This window comes from Perissodus microlepis, chromosome 4, assembly GCF_051167445.1.
Source record: "Perissodus microlepis isolate ML-2025 ecotype Zambia chromosome 4, ASM5116744v1, whole genome shotgun sequence".
Taxonomy (NCBI): Eukaryota; Metazoa; Chordata; class Actinopteri; order Cichliformes; family Cichlidae; genus Perissodus; species Perissodus microlepis.
This window is the reverse complement of record NC_140464.1, coordinates 11,422,646-11,443,465: the sequence shown is the minus strand read 5'-3', so window position 1 is coordinate 11,443,465 and position 20,820 is coordinate 11,422,646. Positions and strand designations below refer to the sequence as shown.

Here is a 20,820-nt window from a genome sequence, read left to right as displayed (position 1 = left end):
ATTCCACGCCAGTGGAAACAAAACAAACAAAACACACATTAAGAGGCTCTAATGCCTGTGTCTCAATCTCGCGGCCCATGTCACCTCTACTTGCAGATCGCATAATAACATGACGAAATATTTTTCAAAATGATTGTTCTAAAAATTATTTAATATGAAGGCAATAGGCAGAGTGTAACAGGCATAGCCTTAAAGAATGTAGTCTCATGGGCAGTTTAGCCCAGTTTTAAGTAAGCTATTAAGACTGAACAGTAGAGCAGGGCAATATGACCAAAAATATTTATCACGATATACATTTGAAAATTTGCGATAACGATATAACTGATGATATAATTGACACTAGACAAAATACTTTACAAGTCCTCAACTTTATTAGTGCAAAAAAAACAAAACAATGTATTTTCACTTAAACAAGCAGCTTTTTAAAGTGCATTACAGTTATATAAAAAATTAACAGTGCAAATGCAAATCCTTGCTGACAGTTTAACCAAAAGGCATTTCCAGTGGAAATTGGCCGACATATCCTCAGCATAACCATGTATAATATCCACAAAACTTAAAAAGAGGTTATACACACACAATACGGTAATATTATTTTGAAGCACAGTACGTATCACTCCGTGACGCGCCTGCCTACGATAGCCGTAATGCTCCGACAATCCATCAAGTGGTGCGGCTTCATAGCTTAGCGAAGTCGTACTGAAATATTTGACAGATTTTCGAGCGCCGTGTACCACATAAAATCGTTTCCAGGTCAGTAAACACAACCAGAATTCATACATAAGGCACACGGGATTATAAGGGGCACTGTCGATTTTCAGAAAAATCAAAGGATTGATTTTAAGTGTGCCGTATTTTCCAAAAAACATGGTAATAACGACGGCCCGCTAGCATGCACTACCAAAAATAGTGCTTTGTTGTGTATCTGACGGACGAAAGCCAAACCAGTTCCACACCACTGACGTTGCAGCATTTTTACAAACCAATTCTGGTTCATCCGTTTCATTCAATGATGCACTTTTGCTCTTCTCATTCTGCATCGCCGCCATGTGCGTATGTAAACAAAGGCACTGCGCATGCGCGTTTTACCCATATTCTATCGCGATATTTCATTTTCTTATCATTGCCCAACATTACACCGGTATTACCGTGAACGGTATGATATAGCCCAGCCCTACTGAACAGTACACTGTGTTCGCATTTTCCTCCGAAACAATAAGTTCCATTGGAGCAGCCTTTCAACGCCTCTCTCTGCCTCTCGCTAGCAAAGTTGACCCAGACAATAAAGTAAAGCTAGTTTTCGGTTGCAAACCCAACACAGAACCCGATGTATTAGCCAGAGGTCACCTTTAATACGTTTTATATACGCGTGGAATAGTTTTCTATACGAGACTGCTGCAAAAAAGTGCAGCCTTATGTAATGTCCACCCTACTGTTACTCATTTATATTAAGATTTAAAAATGTAGTTGGTATTGGTATGGCAGGTATTCTTCAGTAATAGTAATAAATCACACATCAATAGTACATTCATGTAGTTGTAAAAAGCTTGATAATATATTAAGTAATCCAAAGTATTCAGAATATGTTACTCTCATTGAGTAACGTAACGGAATCCATTACAAAATACATTTTGGAGCATGTATTCTGTAATCTGTAGTGGAATACATTTTAAAAGTAACCTTCCCAACACTGGTTGTGATGCAGCACTTTCATTCTACTTTGTTTCACTCTATGGTAGAACCTTATTTCCAAGTTGAAAGAAACTGGTAAAAAAACAACAACAACAACAACAACAACAACATACACTTATGCCTTGATTGACTACACCCATGTCACTCTAAGTTACCTTCATGCTGGCAAATTAGATAGTTCAAAATAGGAGCGTTAAAATACACTAAAATATATGTCCTTTTTTTTAACATGAAAATGTTCCTTAGGTCCTCGAAGCCCAAAGTGTCAATGGTCGGCATAACTACTGTTCTGTTATTAATTTACACCAGGAACTGGAAAAAAACATCAACAGACTTATGGAAAAGTATAGGTATTGATAAATAATTTCAGCATTGAAATCCCGACAATACCCATTCTTGGCTGCAGTGAAATACTTGATGACATTCTGCCAGAGAACAATGCAATATATACTATATACTTCCTAATATCTTCTGTAGCAAAAAAAAATAAAAAAATTTCTCAACTATGAAATAAAGAATCCAGAATAAATAATCTAATAACCTCACTATCATCAGACATATATCAACTTAGCCTTGACATGCAAGTTTTATCAAAAAGACTGCATTTGAAAAAAGGAGGGCACTTAAAGAAGGTCTAAAAATAGAAAGCCTGACTGATGCTAGAGACTACTACTTTCTGTTTCAATTTTGACAACTTTCAATTTTGTTTAATTTAATGTTTTCTTTTTACTGTCTCTGCATATCATGCCCCTATCCAAGCAAAATGTTATTTCAGCCAGGTAAACATACACCCCTTGCAATAATAAATTTTTACCCCAAAGTAAGATCATGTTTTTCTTATCTCTACCCTATACAGATTATAGATTTTTACAGTTAATAGAAAATAATTAAAAATGTTTTGATAGATATCATGCCAACACTTTCTTCTTCAACTTTAGGTTTCAATCTTACAGCATAGAGAATAACGCAATGGAAAACTTTCAAGCAAAAATGTAATACTGGTTGGTCTGAATAAAGCAGCGTTAACAACAATGTATCAAATACCTTCATACCTTCATAGTAAAAGGTGGAGCATAGCAGGAATTATCACTACAATCTGCCACGGCCAACAGTTGTGCATTGATGTAAGCTTATGTTTAGCTACCACACTCTCACCGTGTTGATAGCTACATAACAGTAGACTGTTATTTTCCCCAAACAAGCCAACACTACTAAACCACAAGGGCAGACATGATGCAGTCAGGTTCTGGCATAATAAAAATGACAATACATAATAAAAAAACGAAAATAACAAAAACTAAATAAAGGATAAATTAAGGCAACAGATAGAGATACTCCCTAAAACTTTAACCAAATAAAAATTGCTCTGACCCCAGAAAGTTGACTCTGTTCATCTGGAAGTAGCACTTTCAGCAGGAGAAATGTCTCGTCACACCTCCAAGTGACTTCTTCAGTATCAGCTGTCTGTGGAATTCTCAACCTTTTAAACTGAACATCTGCATAATGCCTGAAACTACCACCGTTGCCTAACAATGGGCCGTGAGCTCAGTTTCATGATCGTTAATATGCAAATTGTCATGGCCACAATCACAGCATTGTAAGACGGTGAAAGATGGCCCCCTCCTCAGTTCAGAGACACTCTCTCTTTTTTCACATAAATGGCATCCTTGACTCCTCACTCAAATTAGGATTCCTCACTGTCCAGGATGTGCACATCAATCATTGGATGGATCAACATCAATATTGAAAAAGTGACCACTGGAGTGCAAACAGACTGCAGAGTCCTGGCCTGATGAGGTAGTTCTGTGTTGTGCTTAGCCAGAGGCTGATTGGTTTCTCTGATAAATAACTCATTGTAATGTCCATGGCACTTAACAACATACATTATATTACTCTTTGTTGGGGGAACTAAATCTTGGGGTCTACCAATTTTTGGTGTAGCACAATTTGGTGTTTGAAAACAACAGTGACAGTGTTTTGAGAAAATGTGTCTCACCTGTTCTGATATTAAGGGATTAGTGAAGGTTTTCATTTAGGAATTGGTTGTCCTTTACTCTTGTATCACTTTGACCATATTTAAGGTACTTTCCAACTTTTGACAAATATCCAGCTAGGGTAACCACATTTACTCAGGGCTTTTCGTTATGATGTTCTTCTGTGGCATGTCTGTGTCTGTGGGGATGGTGTTAGCTCTGTATTGTAGTGCCCTGATATCTAGTTTTTGCTCCAGTGGATGATTAGAATCAAACCTTAGTGATCCCTATGCAGTGGTTTACTGTTACACATTGACTATGAAACTGAAGAAAGCTAACCTATTATTTTTCATATCCTCCTGGGTGAACTTGCTGTGTTTGTCCACCAAGTTAATGTGATCACCCAGATTTGATTTTCACCCAGGTGTCCTAAGGGTACGTCGTTCACAATCACAGAATCCAGTGATTGCAGCCAACTCTCTGTGAATGGTACTCATGGCCACTAATCAACAGTCATGACAATTTGCATTTTAAAGATCATGAAACTGAGCTCACAGCCCATTGTTAGGCAATAGTGCTAGTTCTGGTTATAATGTAAATGTACCGTTTAAAATGTTGGGGAAACCTGCAGTCACTGAGACTGACGAATTTACTTGGACCAGAGACAAAACATTTCTCCTACTCAAACGCTACATTCAGATGACCATATTCAACTTTGGGATTCTTTATCTGAATGATTAACCGTGCACTAAGGCAAATTGCTCTGACATGCAATAAAACAATGAATAAACATCTCAAAATTGAATGGGTAACACAAAGGTAAACCTCAAAAGCAAAAAACACCAGTTGTCAAAGAAACAACATAAATTATTAATACTGTGTATTTCACCCCAAGATGTCACAATGTAATAAACTGATTAAACCAAAAAGATCATGTTGTAAGCTATTAAGACTCCTGTCAGTGATTCAAACTTAATAAATAAAGGAAATACACTCACAACCAGTAGGATACATTTTGTTTGCTTGTTCATTTGTTCTCAGACCACACGGTTTTTGATCTAGGGGTCACTCACAACTAGGCCAAGGATGTTGTTACCATGGCAACTAAACCAGAAAGAACAGGACCAAAAAAGGTGCAAGAAAAGTATGTTCAGCTCTAGGAATCCCTCAGATATACTGCCTACCCGATTACTCAAAGGACTTTGACCCAGTCTTTCTTTGCTAATTCATGGTGCAGATGATGAGTTTAGACAAGGAAAACGAATTAGGAGTAATGTGATCAATAGTTCAGCCCCGTGAGCTTGTTTGACTTGCTCATTGCTCAGTAACTAGCCTTTGACCCAGCTGGTCCTATTTATTTACACACACAGTGTACACACATGAGAACATCCCTTAAATTCAGGTGAATAATTTATCACCTCAGTGGTGATAAGTTAATCACAAAAATCCAAATCCAACCATGGCGTTTAAAGTATATACATAAAACAACAACCTAAAAGATACTGCTCAAAGAAAATGAAAAGAAAGTCCATAGGTAATAACCAGTAAATGTTATGCTAAAGCTTTAAAATGCTGTATGACTTCATGATTACTCGCCTCTAGAGAAAGAAGCTTGTACAAATAGTAATTTTTAGATTACTACCCTGTGCATGGTCACACACTTGCACCCCAAAATACTACAAAGATTGACAGACTGAAAAATAAACTCCCAAGTTTCGTATCTGCAAAGCCTTAGAATGATTAGCTAAGTAACGGGCCTCAGCACGAGCAATCTCTAGAAGAACCCAGTCGGATGAATGCCCATGCTCTGTGTCTATAATGCTCAAACACATCTGTCTGGAATGGCAACAATTACCAGATGTGGTGAATAAAACGAAAAACTGCACAGTAATGACTGCTGGCGAGCAACAATCGTCGAGGAGCCAAGATCTTAAAGTTAGGCCACAGGGCATAGATTACTGCCTGGGTTTCGTAATGGACGTCGGTACCATGCACAGCAGAACAGAAAACAAGACGAAGACGAAGGCGTTTGATTTCCGAAATTATGACAGCACCGCTTTGGAAAATGCACATAAGGGTTGTGTTTTTTTGTTACACGCTCAACTGACTGCATTCCCAGCAAAAAAAAGCTCCAGTGTGCGCCATCATCACCGTGACGGCGTCACCGTCTCCCACAACACAAGACAGTCGACGAGCAAACTAGCAATAGATGCCAAACATGATGATCGCATCATCACTTATTTAACTATTTTAGCGTAGTGGTGGCTAACATTGAGTGAGACAGACAATGAGTGTCATGTACACACACATTGTAGGTGCGGTTATTGTGTCTTTTGATCCACAACCACCAACTAGCTTTAGCAGCAAGCTAGCTACCAAAAACAGGCCGCCGTGCAAGAGAATGGTCTCAGTGGGCGCCGGTCATCAGTGCGCTCCCTTAGGCCTTTCCGCCGCTGTTACCGTTTCTTTTGCAGGTTATTCATTCGGTTTACACAGACAACATGACTGGCACAACAACGTTTTAAACAAGAGCCTTTACCTGTGTTTCTCAGGTTGCTAGGGCGCGCGGGATCGTTCTTTCCGAGGAACCTGAACACCTCTCGTTGTTGATGACGTCACGCGTAGGTCTTTGGATGAGGACGTAGAGAGCGCGTCACAAATATCGCGGACTGCAACTTCAGCGTCAAATGAGGAGCTCTCGTCTGTTGTCTTCTTACCCTGTGCAGATGGCATTCATAACGTTTGTTTTTCTGGCAAGTAAGTTGCCGGAAAACTTGTTGCCCAATACAGCAACAGTCTGTTATTATATTGACTTAAACAAACAAAAAGATCTTTCTAACAAAGTTAGAAAGTTAATTCAAAGTCTCATTTAAGCGGATCCATAGATTCTGTCCAGTTAACAATTTCTTTCAAAAATTAAAGAATGAAAATCTCGTGAAACGTGTTCCTTGGTCTTGTTATTTTTACATAAGGGTTCTGGAAAGGTGTATAATGTTATAAAAAAAATTTAATGTTTAATGTTTAATGGTATTCTCTTTTCTATAGTAATTTTATATTTGCCCGCTATGATTATTGAGACAAACATGTTGCTGACCTCTTGATTTGTTCCACACTGACAAAAGAAGATTTTCTTTTTTTTTTAAATTACTATTATTGATATTTTATTATCTTGATCTAACTCAGTTATTTGTTTGTATTTTTTTTTTTTGCATCATTTACCTATTTCATCACCTTTCTTGGTTACTTAAAAGTTTAAAAAGCGGCAACTTTGCATTCAAGTGAAGGGATGAAACTGCAATTAAATGTTACTGAAATATTTCTTCTATTTTTTTTTCTCCTCCTTCTGTAACTGTGATCGATTTGTATGTATTTACAACACATAGCTATTCTGTTACCTTTCTCAGTTTCTTCAAGATTCGAAATAAAGCTTGGGGGAAAAGAAGGCATCAACTGAGTTTTTGCATTTGAAGGAATATATTGGTGAGTTTAGACACTTTTTAGGGGTGCTCAAGCATTTAAAAGGGCCTCTGTCCCTTTTCTCATACAAAATGAGGGAGAGCAAAAAATAAACAGGTAAGAGTATAAGTGCACGGTGGCGCAGTGATTAGCGATTGTGATTAGTATCATCAGGCCAGGGCCTTTCTGTATGGAGTTTGCATGTTTTCCCTGTGTTTGCGTGGGTTCTCTCCGGGTACTCAGGCTTCCCACATTCCAAAGACATGCAGTTAGTGAGGTTAGGTTAATTGGTAATTCTAAATTGTCCATAGGTGTGAATGGTTGTCTGTGTTAGCCCTGTGGCAGACTGGCGACCTGTCCGGGGTGTACCGTCCCCCTCCCCCTATGGTAGCTGGGGCAGGTGATGAAGGAATACATCACGTTAAAGACTGAAGCTATAATAAACATAACTATACCAAAGTGTGGTGCTTAGCGTGCACTCGTTGGTTCTGAAATTACTTAAAAGCTGATATCAAAATTACAGAATTGCAGTCACCATTCAGGTCGGACCAATTATCTGCTTGCAAATATTACTCAGAAAGGACCGATCAACTACATTTGGACAGAATCGGTGGTTTTGGAGCCCCTCTGTGGACAACCTCGGTTTATAATGCCATAATCCAAAAATTAGTGCGATGTAAAAGTGTTTGTCTGAAACAAATTTTATTTGATCGAGGAGCCAAAATGTGTACTGTGTAGTATATTATAGCAGATTTAGTGACACATTCAATTTTTATCTATTAAAAATCTTTTCTCACAACCACCAACGCATGCGCCATAGTTTTCTTGCGCTAGACGTAACCCGGAAGTAGTTTGAAGGTCTTCGCTTATAGGAGTTTGGAAAAGGTCGCTTGTCCATATTCACTGTGAAAATGGGTGTTAAAATAGAGGTATTTCGAGTAAGTATTTATTTTATACTAAGGCCGTGGACATGTGTATTTTCCCTACATTCTGAGACCGTAAGACTTTCTAGGGTTTAGTTTTCGCTCTAGTTAGCCGTTTTCATTATGCTAGCAGAGGTACAGTTTTCTACTCTATGTTAAAAACCGATGTGTGTAATTTGTTTTGCACAGATGATGCTGTATCTCTCCTTTCCTGTGACCATGTTTTGGATCTCAAATCAAGCAGAGTACTTTGAAGAGTATATAGTGAAGAGAAAGGTTAGAAATTTATTTTATGTCATGTGTATCGGTCTTCTCTAGATAATTATTCTTGTAGTAACAATTTTTGCATCTTTCTCTGTGCCATGTTGTCTATTTTCGTGGTATGCAGAGGGAAATCTTCCCCCCCGACGAGGAATCGCAGGTAAGAAAAATGCACTCAAGTTAGTTGCGATCAACACAATTCAAGGGTTGTATTTTTCTTATCTGCATTGAGTACCTTTAGGAATCACTCACAGTGCAGGCTGGAAAAAACTACGTTAATTGTTGAATTTAGTAACTTGTAGAACCTCAGTGGCGAAAAAACCCATCTTGTATTGATGTCCGTGCGTATTTTGCTGTGCCTCTGTGGGTTTTTTCACTTCTATCAGGTTTGTATGTTATGATCTTTGCATAAGACCCACTGTTAGAATTAACTGGAATCCAGAATTTGTATGGAGTGTGTATTGGCTGGCAAATACCCTCTTCTTAAGGAATGCTTTGTAGTCTTTCCCAGCTTTGTGTATCTGTAAAGTTTTTTTCTAGGACCCTGAGAAAGGTTTTATCATCGAGTCACAGCAACCAGTCCTTCTTGAGAAGGGAAAGGCTTTGTCAGTAATTAGACTTTGTGCTTTTATTTATAAGGAGGAGTATCTCAATAACACCATAAACACATGTACCGTAGCACAGACATTCAAATATTTTATTTCCAGCATGGACTAATGATGACTCGGTGTGTTTAATAAAGACATGAAATGTGTTTCTCTTCCTAGTCAAATCTGTATTCATCAATAGTTGTGACTTAGATGAAGAGCAAACAAAATAACTTTGGGCATTGTTTAAAATCTAAATAAAATTGAATAGAATAATTTTCAGATTTCAAAACCATATTTTATTTACAGTAGAACATAGAAAACTGTCAAATGTTTAAACTGAAATGTTTTACTGTTTCATGAAAAATATTAGCTTATTTTGAATTTAATGGCAGCAACATGTCTTAAAAAAGTTGGGAGGGGAAAAGGTAAGTGGTAATAAAAAGAAGCAGGTGGAGGAACATTTTGCAACCAGTTTGGTAAATTGGCAAAAGGTGAATAACATGTTGTGTGTGTGTGTGTGCTGTGTGTAAACATAAAAAAAGACATTTTAAAAAGGGAGGTAAAGATGGGCAGAGTTTCACTAATCTTCAAAAAACTGCATTTAAAATTTGTGGATCAATAATGTTGAAATAATCGTCCTTAATTTAGAATTGAAAAGACTTTGTCATATTTAGTACATAATATCACCAAAAGTGTCAAAGAATCTGGAGAAATCTCTGTGAACAAGGGACATGGGAAATCAGTCTTGCATGCTCATGATCTCTAGGCCATGAGGTGGGACTATGTTAAAAATAGGGAGGATTCTGTCATGAAAATTGCTGCAAAGGCTCATGAATACAGTTCACCACGCCATTCATAATTGCATGTTAAAGTGCTATATTGCAAAGAAGAAGCAACTTGATCCAGAAACACTGCTGTCTTCTCTGAGTCAATCGTTATTTAAAATGATCTTGAGCAAAGTGGAAAACTGTTATGTGGTGGAACAAATTGAAATTTGAAATTCTTTTTTGGAAAACATGGACACAATGTTCTTTGTTATTAGGAGGAGAGGAGCTATCCAGCTTTTTATCACTGCTCAGTTCAAAAACCTTTATCTCTAATGGTTCAGGGGTGCATTAATGAAAACATTTGGCACGACATCAACCAAAAACATATGACAGACAGGACTGTTGAGCAGCTAGAATCCTATATCATCCCATAACATAACAGTCTTCTCCAAAATTTGAACACCTATTGTCCTCAGTTCCCAGATGTTTATGGACTGTTCATAAAAGAATAGGGGAGTTGTAAATTTTGATTTGTCTGTCAATAGCTCAATGTCTTTGACCTGTTCAAAAAGAACAGTATTTTCATAAAGACTACTGAGTTACTGCTAAACAGCACATTATTTGATTATGGTTGTTCTATATATCTGTTTTCAGAGAAAAGAGTTGGAGGACTTCAAAGAGCGAATGCGTGTTCGTAAGGAGCAGCGGCTATTAAAAAATATTCCTCTGGAATCTGAGAACTGAACATTACATGTTGAAGAAAATGATTTTCCACCCTTTACCAATGATACCAACTGTCTGGCAGTGATTTTGAGGCCCAAGGAAAAAAGTTGGACTGGAGTATGCCTATTTCATGTTGGAAATCTCTGCTAGATTAACTCTTTCCAAAGATGCGCTGGGTAATAATTATTTATGCCTAATAAGTTTATTGTGCTTTCATTTGTGTGCAACTTTTTTTTCCCACATGGTTTTTCAGATGGTACAATTGTTTTCTTAGCTGTTGTTGTTACATTGCCTTAAAATAAATACTGAGTTGTACATCAGATTGAATCTAGTTTATTATTATTATCTATTTGCAAGGTGCAGTGCCTAAAATGTTTTTACCTTGTCCTATTACTTATATTGTTGTGCATTGCAGCATTGTATTCTAGGTAATGGTGCTTCAGATTAACAGAAATAAAAACTTAACTATAAATCAGTTCTCCACAAACTCCTCTAAAATAATTAACAGAATAGTCCAATTGTTTTCCAGTTAGCAAAACTTGATGTGCTTTCTGTTTGAATGAATGATGCTAGTTGGGTATTTTTAATAATGATGATTAAGTTATGTCATATTTTGTAAGCACATTTTCCATGTATCACTGTGGGGAAGAATTTGCTTGATTATTTGATTATTCATATACTTAGCAAACCATATAATTATGTTTTTTTTCTTATGTTTTATTTATTAAAACAAAAGCTTTTATTTACTGAATGAATGACAGTGATGTCATATGAAAGTGCATCTCATATTATGCAAAACGTAGGACATGTTTTAAACAAAATTACACTAATAATGGCTAATAACTACTTCCTTTGCAACACTTAGAGTTTGTATACCTTCAGTAAAGGCTTGATACTCTACTAAGCCATATCTCCTTGAATGAATGTTTCTGTGCTGCCCAACTTTTCATTACTACTTGTTTTAAGAGGTGAGACTTGTTCCCACATCCTGAAGATTTGAAATCATTAATCATTTTGAAGGAGTCGTACCAAATGGAAATAGAATCTTCTAAGTATAAATATTTACATCTGAGAGAGCCAACAGCTAAACTTTTTATCAATGGTGTTGAAGTGCTGACAGATTTTCCCCTTGGCTCGTCAGCTCATATCCTCAAATATATTTGGCAGTACAATACAGCCAGCTGGATCCCTCATGGCTGTCTCCTGGGTCACTGGTGAGAGAGTGTGAATTTCTTTCTTACTACTGTTTATCTTTTACAACTGTCATTCACTTCTGAAGCCATATTTAAGCTCTCTGTTTTATGATGTAACAAGCAGGTAAGTGCTATTCATTTTATGATAATAGATGTAAATGACAGAAGCCAAGCGGTGATATATGGATGTAGCCTACACTTGAACCAATCAAAACGACCATAGAAAGGCTTACTAATTTCATTGTGTCCAGTTGTTTAAGGCGAAAATAACTCATTAATGCAGTCTAGGATACTTCTACGTGTTTGTTATTTAAATCAAAAACTTAAAAAGTCCAAAGCACGAGACTCTTGTAATGGTGATATATTTGACAGTAGGGGGCAGTATTTAGCTTTCAAATGCTTCGAAGCTTTGCTTAGACCACAAGGAAGTGACCAACTCTCTAGAACACTGCTGTCAAGATGGCACCGATTGGGCTGAAAGCTGTAGTTGGAGAGAGTAAGTGATATATTTATTGTATCTAATCTCACTGTAGCGGTTTATTACAGTTAAAAAAAAGTACTTTATTGTAACCTTTATCGCTGTAACTTGATGAACTGACGTTCAATTTATTAAACAAAATCGTGTTGTGGATGACGGTTCACCAACTCTTCCTGCTTCACTCCTAATAAATATGCTAACGTTGCCGAAGGAACCGATGTCATCATTTAAAAAGTCAGATATATAAAATAATAGTTTTGTGTTACATGTGGTGATAGCAGTATTTGCTTAATTTGCTGAAGTTTTATGTGTTTTTGTGACATTAGCCACACTTGAAAGTTAAAAGTCGCGACGTTAGGGATTGAAAATGTTGTGACAGTCCAAGTTATAGGCTAACCCAGGCTAGCTAATCTGAAAGGGAAGTCTAGTAACTTCGCTTGTGATCTGTTAAATCATCCTGGACATTTAGGCTGTAAAACGTCAGGAAGTCACAACTTTTGTTACACAATAACTTGTAGTACATTGCGTTGAAAGTAAAAAAACGCATGCCGGTGTTAAAACATTACGTATTCACAAGGCTCATCTAATAATGCTTATTTGTAATTATATGCTAATTGCTTCTGCTAGACTTTAGAAGCAATACATTTGGGCTTATGTTCCTTCATCTCACATTTTCACTTCTTTTAAGAAGTCTGAAAAATAAAAAAAACATACCATTACAAAGCGGTATCATTTGTAATTTACTATCTGCTATTATTAGCTGAAAACGTTGTCCATACAAGATGAGTTAACCTATTTGGAGTATGCCAAAAATATCAAATAAAATCTCATATTCAATATTGTATTCAGAACAGTGAGAGAATAAATCCCCATAAGGAAGTTTCCTTGCAAACTGGGTAATTTTTTTTTTAGATTTAACAAAACTCTTCGAAAGTATAATCTTTTCCAGTTCCCTGTAGGAGCGACCTGGAAAATCATTAGTTAGTGATGAAGGTCACACTTGGTGCAAAAAAAGAAATCTTTTTTTTTTTTTTTCCCATTTCTTTCTCTCAAAAGCCCTGAACCATAATAAACATATTCAGTAGCCACCATAATACCAGGAACCTTACCAGGATTTATACAGCAATCTTAAAATAGTGATTACAGTGATGGCTAACTCGGAATAAAGAACACATTTTCTTTATGAACTCCCATAACAAGCTATTTATGTCAGCTATTATTGTGAAAACAGTGAGTCATATGTCTTAAGGAGCAGAATCTATGTTTTTAATCAGGTTCAAATCGTGGTTTAACAAGGAAGTGAAGACATCATATTGGTGCAGTTCAACTTTTCATGTTTCCTACCACACTCCTTTCTTCTGTACCCTAGTTAATTATTGTGTGATTCAATGAAAATTTTTTTTGGGAACAGTGGAGGAGACTATTTGGCTGTTTGTTTTAGCACACGTACCACACCTTAGCTGTTGTGCTTAGGACGTCACTGGAACAATTGTGCTTCTGTCTATATAAGACCAGGAAGTTGCACCCAAGCAAGCTTGTTACTGCAAGTGTTAAATATGTTTAAAAAGGGTTCCTGTTTTTTGAATTTTTGACAGTAGAGCTGACCTTTGACTTTTGTTGTTGTTTCATAAGTCACCCAAATTCTTTGGAAAGTATTCAGTAAGCTACATTTCATTAAAAGCTCAAATTACTAATGAATGCTGCAACAACAATCTAGAGTATTTTGACTATATGCATGTTTCATAAAGTATTTTTTTATTATTATTGTTGCTAAATTTACTCCACTTGTGACCCATTTTAGCTCGTTTTTGTTATGAGGTTATGGGTTCTTGCATCACAAAATTATCTTTTCATCTACAGAAATCATCAGTGGTGTGATCAAGAGTGTGAAAAAAGATGGAGAATGGAAGGTAACAGTAGATACAAAAGAAGAAATTCTTTTGATTTTTGTTGCACTGAATTTATTACCACTGTGTGGCCTTTGTTTAGGTTCTTATTGTGGATCACATGACCACAAGAATTCTGTCCTCTTGCTGCAAGATGTCTGACATTTTGGCGGAGGGGGTGACCAGTAAGTATGAATATAATTCATAGTTTTTAGTTTAGTTTTTTAAATAAATGAGAGATCAAACTTTTAGCTGTTGAAGAGTAAAATGTGCCAACTTAATTCATGTTCTACGTTTAAATGACGTTGAAATAATCGTATTGTCTTTTCTGTTTTTCAGTTGTGGAGGACATCAATAAACGCAGAGAACCCATCTCCAGTTTGGAGGCCATTTATTTAATCACCCCATCTGCAAAGGTTCAAAAGAGTTCCGTATTTTAATGTTGCCATATCTTCAAGATTGTTCTCATGTGCATAATATTTTAAAGATGAATATGTTTTCAATTACAGTCGGTTCATGGTCTCATTGATGATTTCAAAGATGCAGCCTTTACATACAAGGCAGCGCACATCTTCTTCACTGACAGTAAGAGTGGAACTATAAATATGAGAAATGTATTTTTTTTTTCCAGACTTCCAGTGTAAAACGCTAAAACTGACATTAATTCTTTTTTTTTTTTTTTTTTTTTTGCCTTGTTTAGCTTGTCCAGATCCTCTCTTTGCTGAGATTGGGAGAGCCAAAGTTTCAAAATTTATCAAGACTTTAAAAGAGATCAATGTTGCTTTTCTTCCATATGAGTCGCAGGTGGGTAAAATTCTTATATTTCATTGAGTCCAAATTGTCTTTGGACATTTCATTAGAAATGTTTTTGGTTTTGGACAAAACTTATTTGACAGTTAATCATCTAATTGTATGGCAAAAAGACAAACGTTTTCCCGAGCTGCAATCAGTTATAGTAATATTCTCTGTCAGTTTATTGTGACAGGCAATACCTTTCACAGTTTCTCTTGTCCCTGTAGGTTTTCTCACTGGATGACCCAAAATCCTTGTACTCCTTCTACAGTTCTAAGGCAAATGAAACAAGAGATAAAATGATGGAAAATGTGGCAGAGCAGATTGCGACCCTGTGTGACACTCTCAAAGAGTACCCTGCAGTTCGTTATCGCAAGTATGGGCCCCTTCATGAGAAGAGATAGATTTAAACAAATAAATCTTTTCCCACTGAATGTATTATGCTGATTTTAAAGTTGTATTCTACTTTGTTTTTAGGGGACCTGAGGAAAATGCTAGACTGGCTGAAGAGGTCTATCAGCGCCTCATTGCTCACAAAGCTGAAAACCCAACCATGGGAGAGGTAGGAAATACTTTGGTCTTCAACCACTTGATTTCTCACATTCTCTGCTGTGTAATTTCAAATCTTAAAAAAAAATGGTGAACAAAATGTTTACACTGCTTTTTTTCCTGCTAAATCATCTTTCTCATGTAAGAGAATAAACCTCTGTTGGGATTCTTCAGCTTAACAGGTTGTGAATATTTCTTTGGTTTCTGGGATTTATTTCCTGATGATTATTTTCTCATCCTTTGCTGGACCTGTCCTTTTTTTCCCTTCTTCTTTTCTGTTTTTCTTAGCTGACATTTCCTTGCTCCTGAGATGAGTCTTAAAAGGCATGTATTTCTGTTCCCTTTTTGCGTCTATGCATGTCAGGTGCTTCATCATACTATGCTGTACGTATTTCTTTGTTTTTCTTTTTTTGTACATCTAGCCGTGATGCAAAATTATAATAATTGATATTTAATTGATTTCATTGCATGACATTGCAACAGTTAATTAATGTGTACTTTCAGCCAGTCTCTTTTAATGAATCTTTAAATTAAATCATATATTTCAAAAGTACTGGATGATATCCTTAATTTGTATTATTTTTAGGGTCCAGATAAGGCGCGATCACAGCTAATCATTGTTGACCGTGGGTTTGATCCCGTCTCACCTGTTTTTCATGAGTTGACCTTCCAAGCAATGGCTTACGATTTGCTAGACATCAAACAGGACATCTATACGTAAGGGACTACCTTTATATTTTTATATTGCTCTGTCTGTTTGGTGTGCTGTCTTTGGTATACCAGTCCCTCCATTTGTGGACTTTTAAACATTTTTTTTACATTTATTTTTGGATATTAAAGTTATCAGACAACCGGCATTGGGAACTCAAAAGAGAAAGACGTCTTACTGGATGAAGATGATGAACTCTGGATTCAGCTCAGACACATGCACATTGCTGATGTCACCAAGTATGTTTGTCACAGTAACATTTCTACGACTGTTACAACTTGATTGTGATTGTGGAATCATTGTAATTCAGTCAAAGTTTTCCTGTGTTAGGTGTCTACTAATTTTCTCATTTGATTGTTGCAGGAAGGTGACAGAGCTTCTTCGCACATTTTGTGAGAGCAAGAGGATGTGCACTGACAATGTGAGCGTTATGTGCATTATCTTTTCAGGTGTTTGAAAAGTCCACGGTAGAACATGAGTATTGTTTTTGTGTTATGATGGAACTTTGGGGAAAATGTTTCTCTTTTCAGGCCAATATCAAAGATCTGTCTCAGATGTTAAAGAAGATGCCACAGTATCAGAAGGAGCTGAGCATGGTGAGTTACATTAAAAACAAACAAACAAACAAACCCTTATGTAACTTCTTATCATTATTTGTTTGTTTTAATTTATCTAATCCAAAAGCACTGTCTGTTCAGTTTATTTAGACCTTTGCTGATTAAAAATAGGGAAATGTTTTTGAAGCATATTAGGATACATTTGTGATGATAAATTAGATACAATTTAGACCATGGTTGTTTTGCCTAATTAAGAATTAGCTGGGCCAGCTAAAGTTTAGTTGGATCAAAATTGGGCCAAAAAAATTCTAGTTATAATCTGACCATTATGACAAGACTTCCCAGAAAAAGTTTTTCTTATATCAGAGTTGTCAGTCTTAATTATGTTTAAGTTTTTTATAAAAATATGATGCCATATGTTAAAGTAAGTAATTAGTAATGTATTTTAATGTAATTTTTTTTTTACAGTACTCCACTCACTTACACCTAGCTGAAGCTTGTATGAAGAAATTCAAGGCCTCACTTGATAAACTTTGTGAAGTGGAGCAGGTTAGTAGCCTTGTGCACAACATAATTTTTTGTAATCAAATGTTTGACTTGCAGCAGTCACCATAGTGGGTTTTTTTTCTTTTTTGTTGGTAAATTACACTTTGAAATTCCAGTTCAGTTTTTGGCTTTTGTTATCATGTATGTCTACTTAAAAAATGTAATCAAAATTATTATCTTTGAGGACTATTGAACCTAATAGTTTTTAAATATTAATTATAATGCAAAAAAAGTCTATTAGGTTGTAGCATTTCTGCCACATATGGTCAAATGGCACAATGCATTACACAAACAAAATGCCTGACATGGAATAACTACATTGACTCATCACATTCAGTGACCTGAAATGTATCTTTGTAATTCCTGTGCTTCTTTGCTTCTGGTCTGTCGATATTTTTATTTGTTAACTAAAAAATAATAATATTTCATAAAAAGCTTTAAACTAGACATCAGCAGCGTAAATCATCGTAGATCTGTGAGCTTACTGTAAGCTTAAAGGCATGTAATAACACAGATGTACCACTTGGTACAGTAGAAGTTCTTCCACCAGCAAGACCTGGGGAAAAAAGCCACAATCCAAACTGGAGCCAAACCCCAGTGTTTTAGTTATATGTGTCAGACATGCCTTGTGTTCCTGAGGGGAAATGTTTGGCCATATCTAGTCCAGTATCAGATGAGTGACAAGCACATGAGAAATGATAAGCTATGCATGGCTGTGGCATTATGAGGTGCAAGTGTTAATGGGGCCTTTTTTATGAGTAAATCGCTCAACTGCACTAATGGATTGTCAGCATGTCTGAAAGCTGTCTCTTTAATCCATTGGGCATGCTTTGGCTCTTAAGATGTGCAGTATGATCCAAATGGCAACAGCTCTCTGTCAGCTGTCATTTGTTCTACATTGTTTGGAAGCCCATTACAAATGTGTGTGTAATGTTGCAAATAAAATAATCTTTCAGTTGCTCGCAAAGTTTTGCTGCTGGCTTTAATAAAGTTTAGTCCAAATTCATGTAAGGTTAGCAAAATTATTTAAGGCAGTTACACAGTACCAAGTGACCATTTATTGGAGGATTGCAAAAAAGGGGAAATCTCAAAGCTACATATAGCTAGTGTACCCAATATTTAGCTTTATGTTGACATAACGTACCTAATTACAAATGCAAATCTGGAGGTTTACTTTGCAATCTGAGATTTTCTTGTTGCAATAGTCTTACAGCAATATCATGGCTCTGAAAGAGAACGTGTGTTGGGGGAAAGGGGAATAAAGTGGTTTCATTCACCTCTCTTAACTGCCTGTCTTAAGTTGATGATATTCAGTAAAGGTTGATAGTAAACTAGGGCTTTCTTCCACAGGACCTTGCAATGGGAGCAAATGCAGAAGGGGAACCACTGAAAGATGCCATGAAGAGCATTGTTCCTGTGCTCTTAGATAATGACATTGATGCCTTTGACAAAATCCGCATCATACTGCTGTTCATATTTCACAAGAAGAAGGGTAATAAGATCTCAAAACATTTTAAATCTTTTTAAGTCCTAATCTTGTTACATTAAAGAGAAGCTTTATTTGTCATTACAAAACTTATTTATAGCAAACAGTGTTTTCATTGCCTGGTTGTCTATTCAGGCATTGGGGAGGAGAACCTTGCCAAGCTCATCCAGCATGCAAATATTCAGGCCGACAGCAACATTATTTACAACCTGCAGAACCTAGGCTGTAATATTATAGCTGGGGTAAGTTTGGCTACAGTCTCATGCTGTGGAACTGAGAATTTTATAAAACTAAAAAAAAAAAAAACCTGAATATTTGACATACATTGTTTTTCAGGGTCGCAATTCTGGGAAAACACTGCCAGATCGTAAGCAGCGTACAGAAAGCACATACCAGCTTTCCAGGTGGACACCCACCGTCAAGGACATCATGGAGGTATTAAGCCCTAAGTGAGGTTTCAGATGTCACTGGCTCACCTTTGCTCACAACACAGCTTTTATAACATCTGTTTCTGGATCACAGAATGCCATAGAAGACAAACTGGACAAAAAGCTGTGGCCATTCATCGCTGAACCAGCACCCATCAACACAACTCAGACTGCAGTCAGGTCGGTCGGTGCTCTCCCTCTCTCTATCGCTCTATCTCTCTATCTGAGAAATAAATAAATATATATAGATAGATAGGTAGATCTCTTTCCAAAACAGTTTGTATTTAGCAACAAGTGGGGTAAATGACAGATAATCTTATAAAATAAAACCTTTTATCCCCCGAAATGAATCAGAGCCGAGCTTTTGACAAAGTGAAGTAGAGTTTAAAGGGTAAATTTCAGTCATTTTTGAATACTCTATAATCCTTAGGGAATTCCCATCATAATGATGGTGCTAATACTGACCGTGTTCTGGTACTTTTCTACTTTTTAAGCAAAATGCAGAATTAACATGGAGAAGTTGATAATAATATAGACTGGCTATAACCCCCCCCCCCCCCCCCCCCCCAAAAAACAAAAAAAAAAACAACAAAAAAACAAAACAAAAAAAAAAACAACCAACCAAACAAACAAAACTCAGGAGTTTCTGTTAGTATTTTCACATTCATACTTATTCATCAGGGTCAATTTCCTGACAACACGGTATGAAAATGAGGCATTGTATGACAGTTGTATTAATTATTGTTTGAAATAATAAATGTCAGAAAATTAATAAATAGCTGAAAGGGAGCTGTAGTTTTAGTAATAGTTTTATGTTTCTCAATCATTTTCGAAATTCTTTTACAGCAGCGCACGTTTTGGACACTGGCACAAAAATAAGTCGCCAACGGAGTATCGGTCTGGCCCTCGTCTCATTGTTTTTGTGATTGGTGGGGTGTCATACTCTGAGATGCGTTGTGCTTATGAAGTGACTCGAGCCACAGATGGGAAATGGGAAGTCCTGATTGGTAAGCGATTGCTAATTAAGAAGTTATGACTGATGAACCTGACTGTTGAACTGCTATTTAAATATTGTTTTTTTTTTTTTTTGTTTCCTTGACAGGATCATCTCACATCCTAACTCCAACCAGCTTCCTCAATAACTTGAAGACTCTGGACAAAGATACTAATCCTGATCCGTAATCCCCAAGTCGGGACAGCAATACTGCAGTAGGAGTCTGGTTGTTCCTTTAAACTGATGTCTTTCTGTTGTCCTGTTTAGCTTCTCTGACATCTCTGATGTGAAATCTTAGATGTAGTCATGTAAGCAAGCAGTTGTGACTATTCTATTATAGTGTGCTCTTTTGTTGTTAGTTGGGTTCTGTATACTGCTGTGATTGAAATTGTATTTAAGTAATAAATGAAACAATATTAATGTTTTGATTATTCTATTCATATTTAAATTCTTAATTTTGTTGTAGTTGACTTGCGTAGTTATTTAGTCAGAAATTCCAAAAATTGTCACAAAGAAAGAGCAGCTCTCACCTCATAGAAATCTCTTAATTCAAGTATATTGTAGTTGCACACAATTGAAGGACATATTGTATATAGATTTAAAAGTAGATAAAAAATATTTTATTTTAGGTAACCCTCTCCCTCAACCCTTTTCTTGAAATTTTCATCTCAGTAATAATGTCAGAACTGCTGTGTTATGACCATTGCACATTTACTAGATACTTTAATATATTGCTGGGAGCTAGAGCAGTGGGTGCTTGTTTATTTGTTGACGAAAATGAGCAATAAAATAAAAAAAAATATATTGAATTTAATTT

At 36.4% G+C, this 20,820-nt stretch overlaps 3 protein-coding genes across 3 annotated transcripts in view; 2 read left to right on the top strand and 1 right to left on the bottom strand.

Annotated features, from left to right (window-relative positions):
* The window catches only part of brd4 (bromodomain containing 4), a 36,389-nt gene extending 30,075 nt beyond the window's left edge, over positions 1-6,314 (bottom strand). Inside the window, exon 1 of the mRNA XM_084925680.1 lies at positions 6,205-6,314. The gene's annotated coding sequence lies outside the window, so the exon portion shown is untranslated. The remainder of the gene's footprint in view (positions 1-6,204) is intronic.
* A 1,640-nt stretch (positions 6,315-7,954) lies between these two features.
* pet100 (PET100 cytochrome c oxidase chaperone) lies at positions 7,955-10,705 on the top strand. Its single transcript, XM_084925676.1, has 4 exons — positions 7,955-8,059; positions 8,234-8,320; positions 8,433-8,465; positions 10,317-10,705. The coding sequence occupies exons 1-4, from the start codon at positions 8,033-8,035 to the stop codon at positions 10,404-10,406; spliced, it is 237 nt and encodes a 78-aa protein (XP_084781802.1). The 5' UTR covers positions 7,955-8,032; the 3' UTR covers positions 10,407-10,705.
* Positions 10,706-11,966: 1,261 nt separating this feature from the next.
* stxbp2 (syntaxin binding protein 2) lies at positions 11,967-20,812 on the top strand. Its single transcript, XM_084925675.1, has 19 exons — positions 11,967-12,074; positions 13,917-13,966; positions 14,046-14,127; positions 14,282-14,358; positions 14,452-14,527; positions 14,643-14,746; positions 14,962-15,110; positions 15,212-15,296; positions 15,870-16,000; positions 16,124-16,231; positions 16,356-16,413; positions 16,523-16,588; positions 17,018-17,098; positions 18,446-18,587; positions 18,717-18,823; positions 18,918-19,016; positions 19,104-19,189; positions 19,856-20,016; positions 20,112-20,812. Exons 1-19 carry the CDS (start codon positions 12,038-12,040, stop codon positions 20,189-20,191), a joined length of 1,779 nt encoding a protein of 592 aa, XP_084781801.1. The 5' UTR covers positions 11,967-12,037; the 3' UTR covers positions 20,192-20,812.
* Positions 20,813-20,820: the final 8 nt, after the last annotated feature.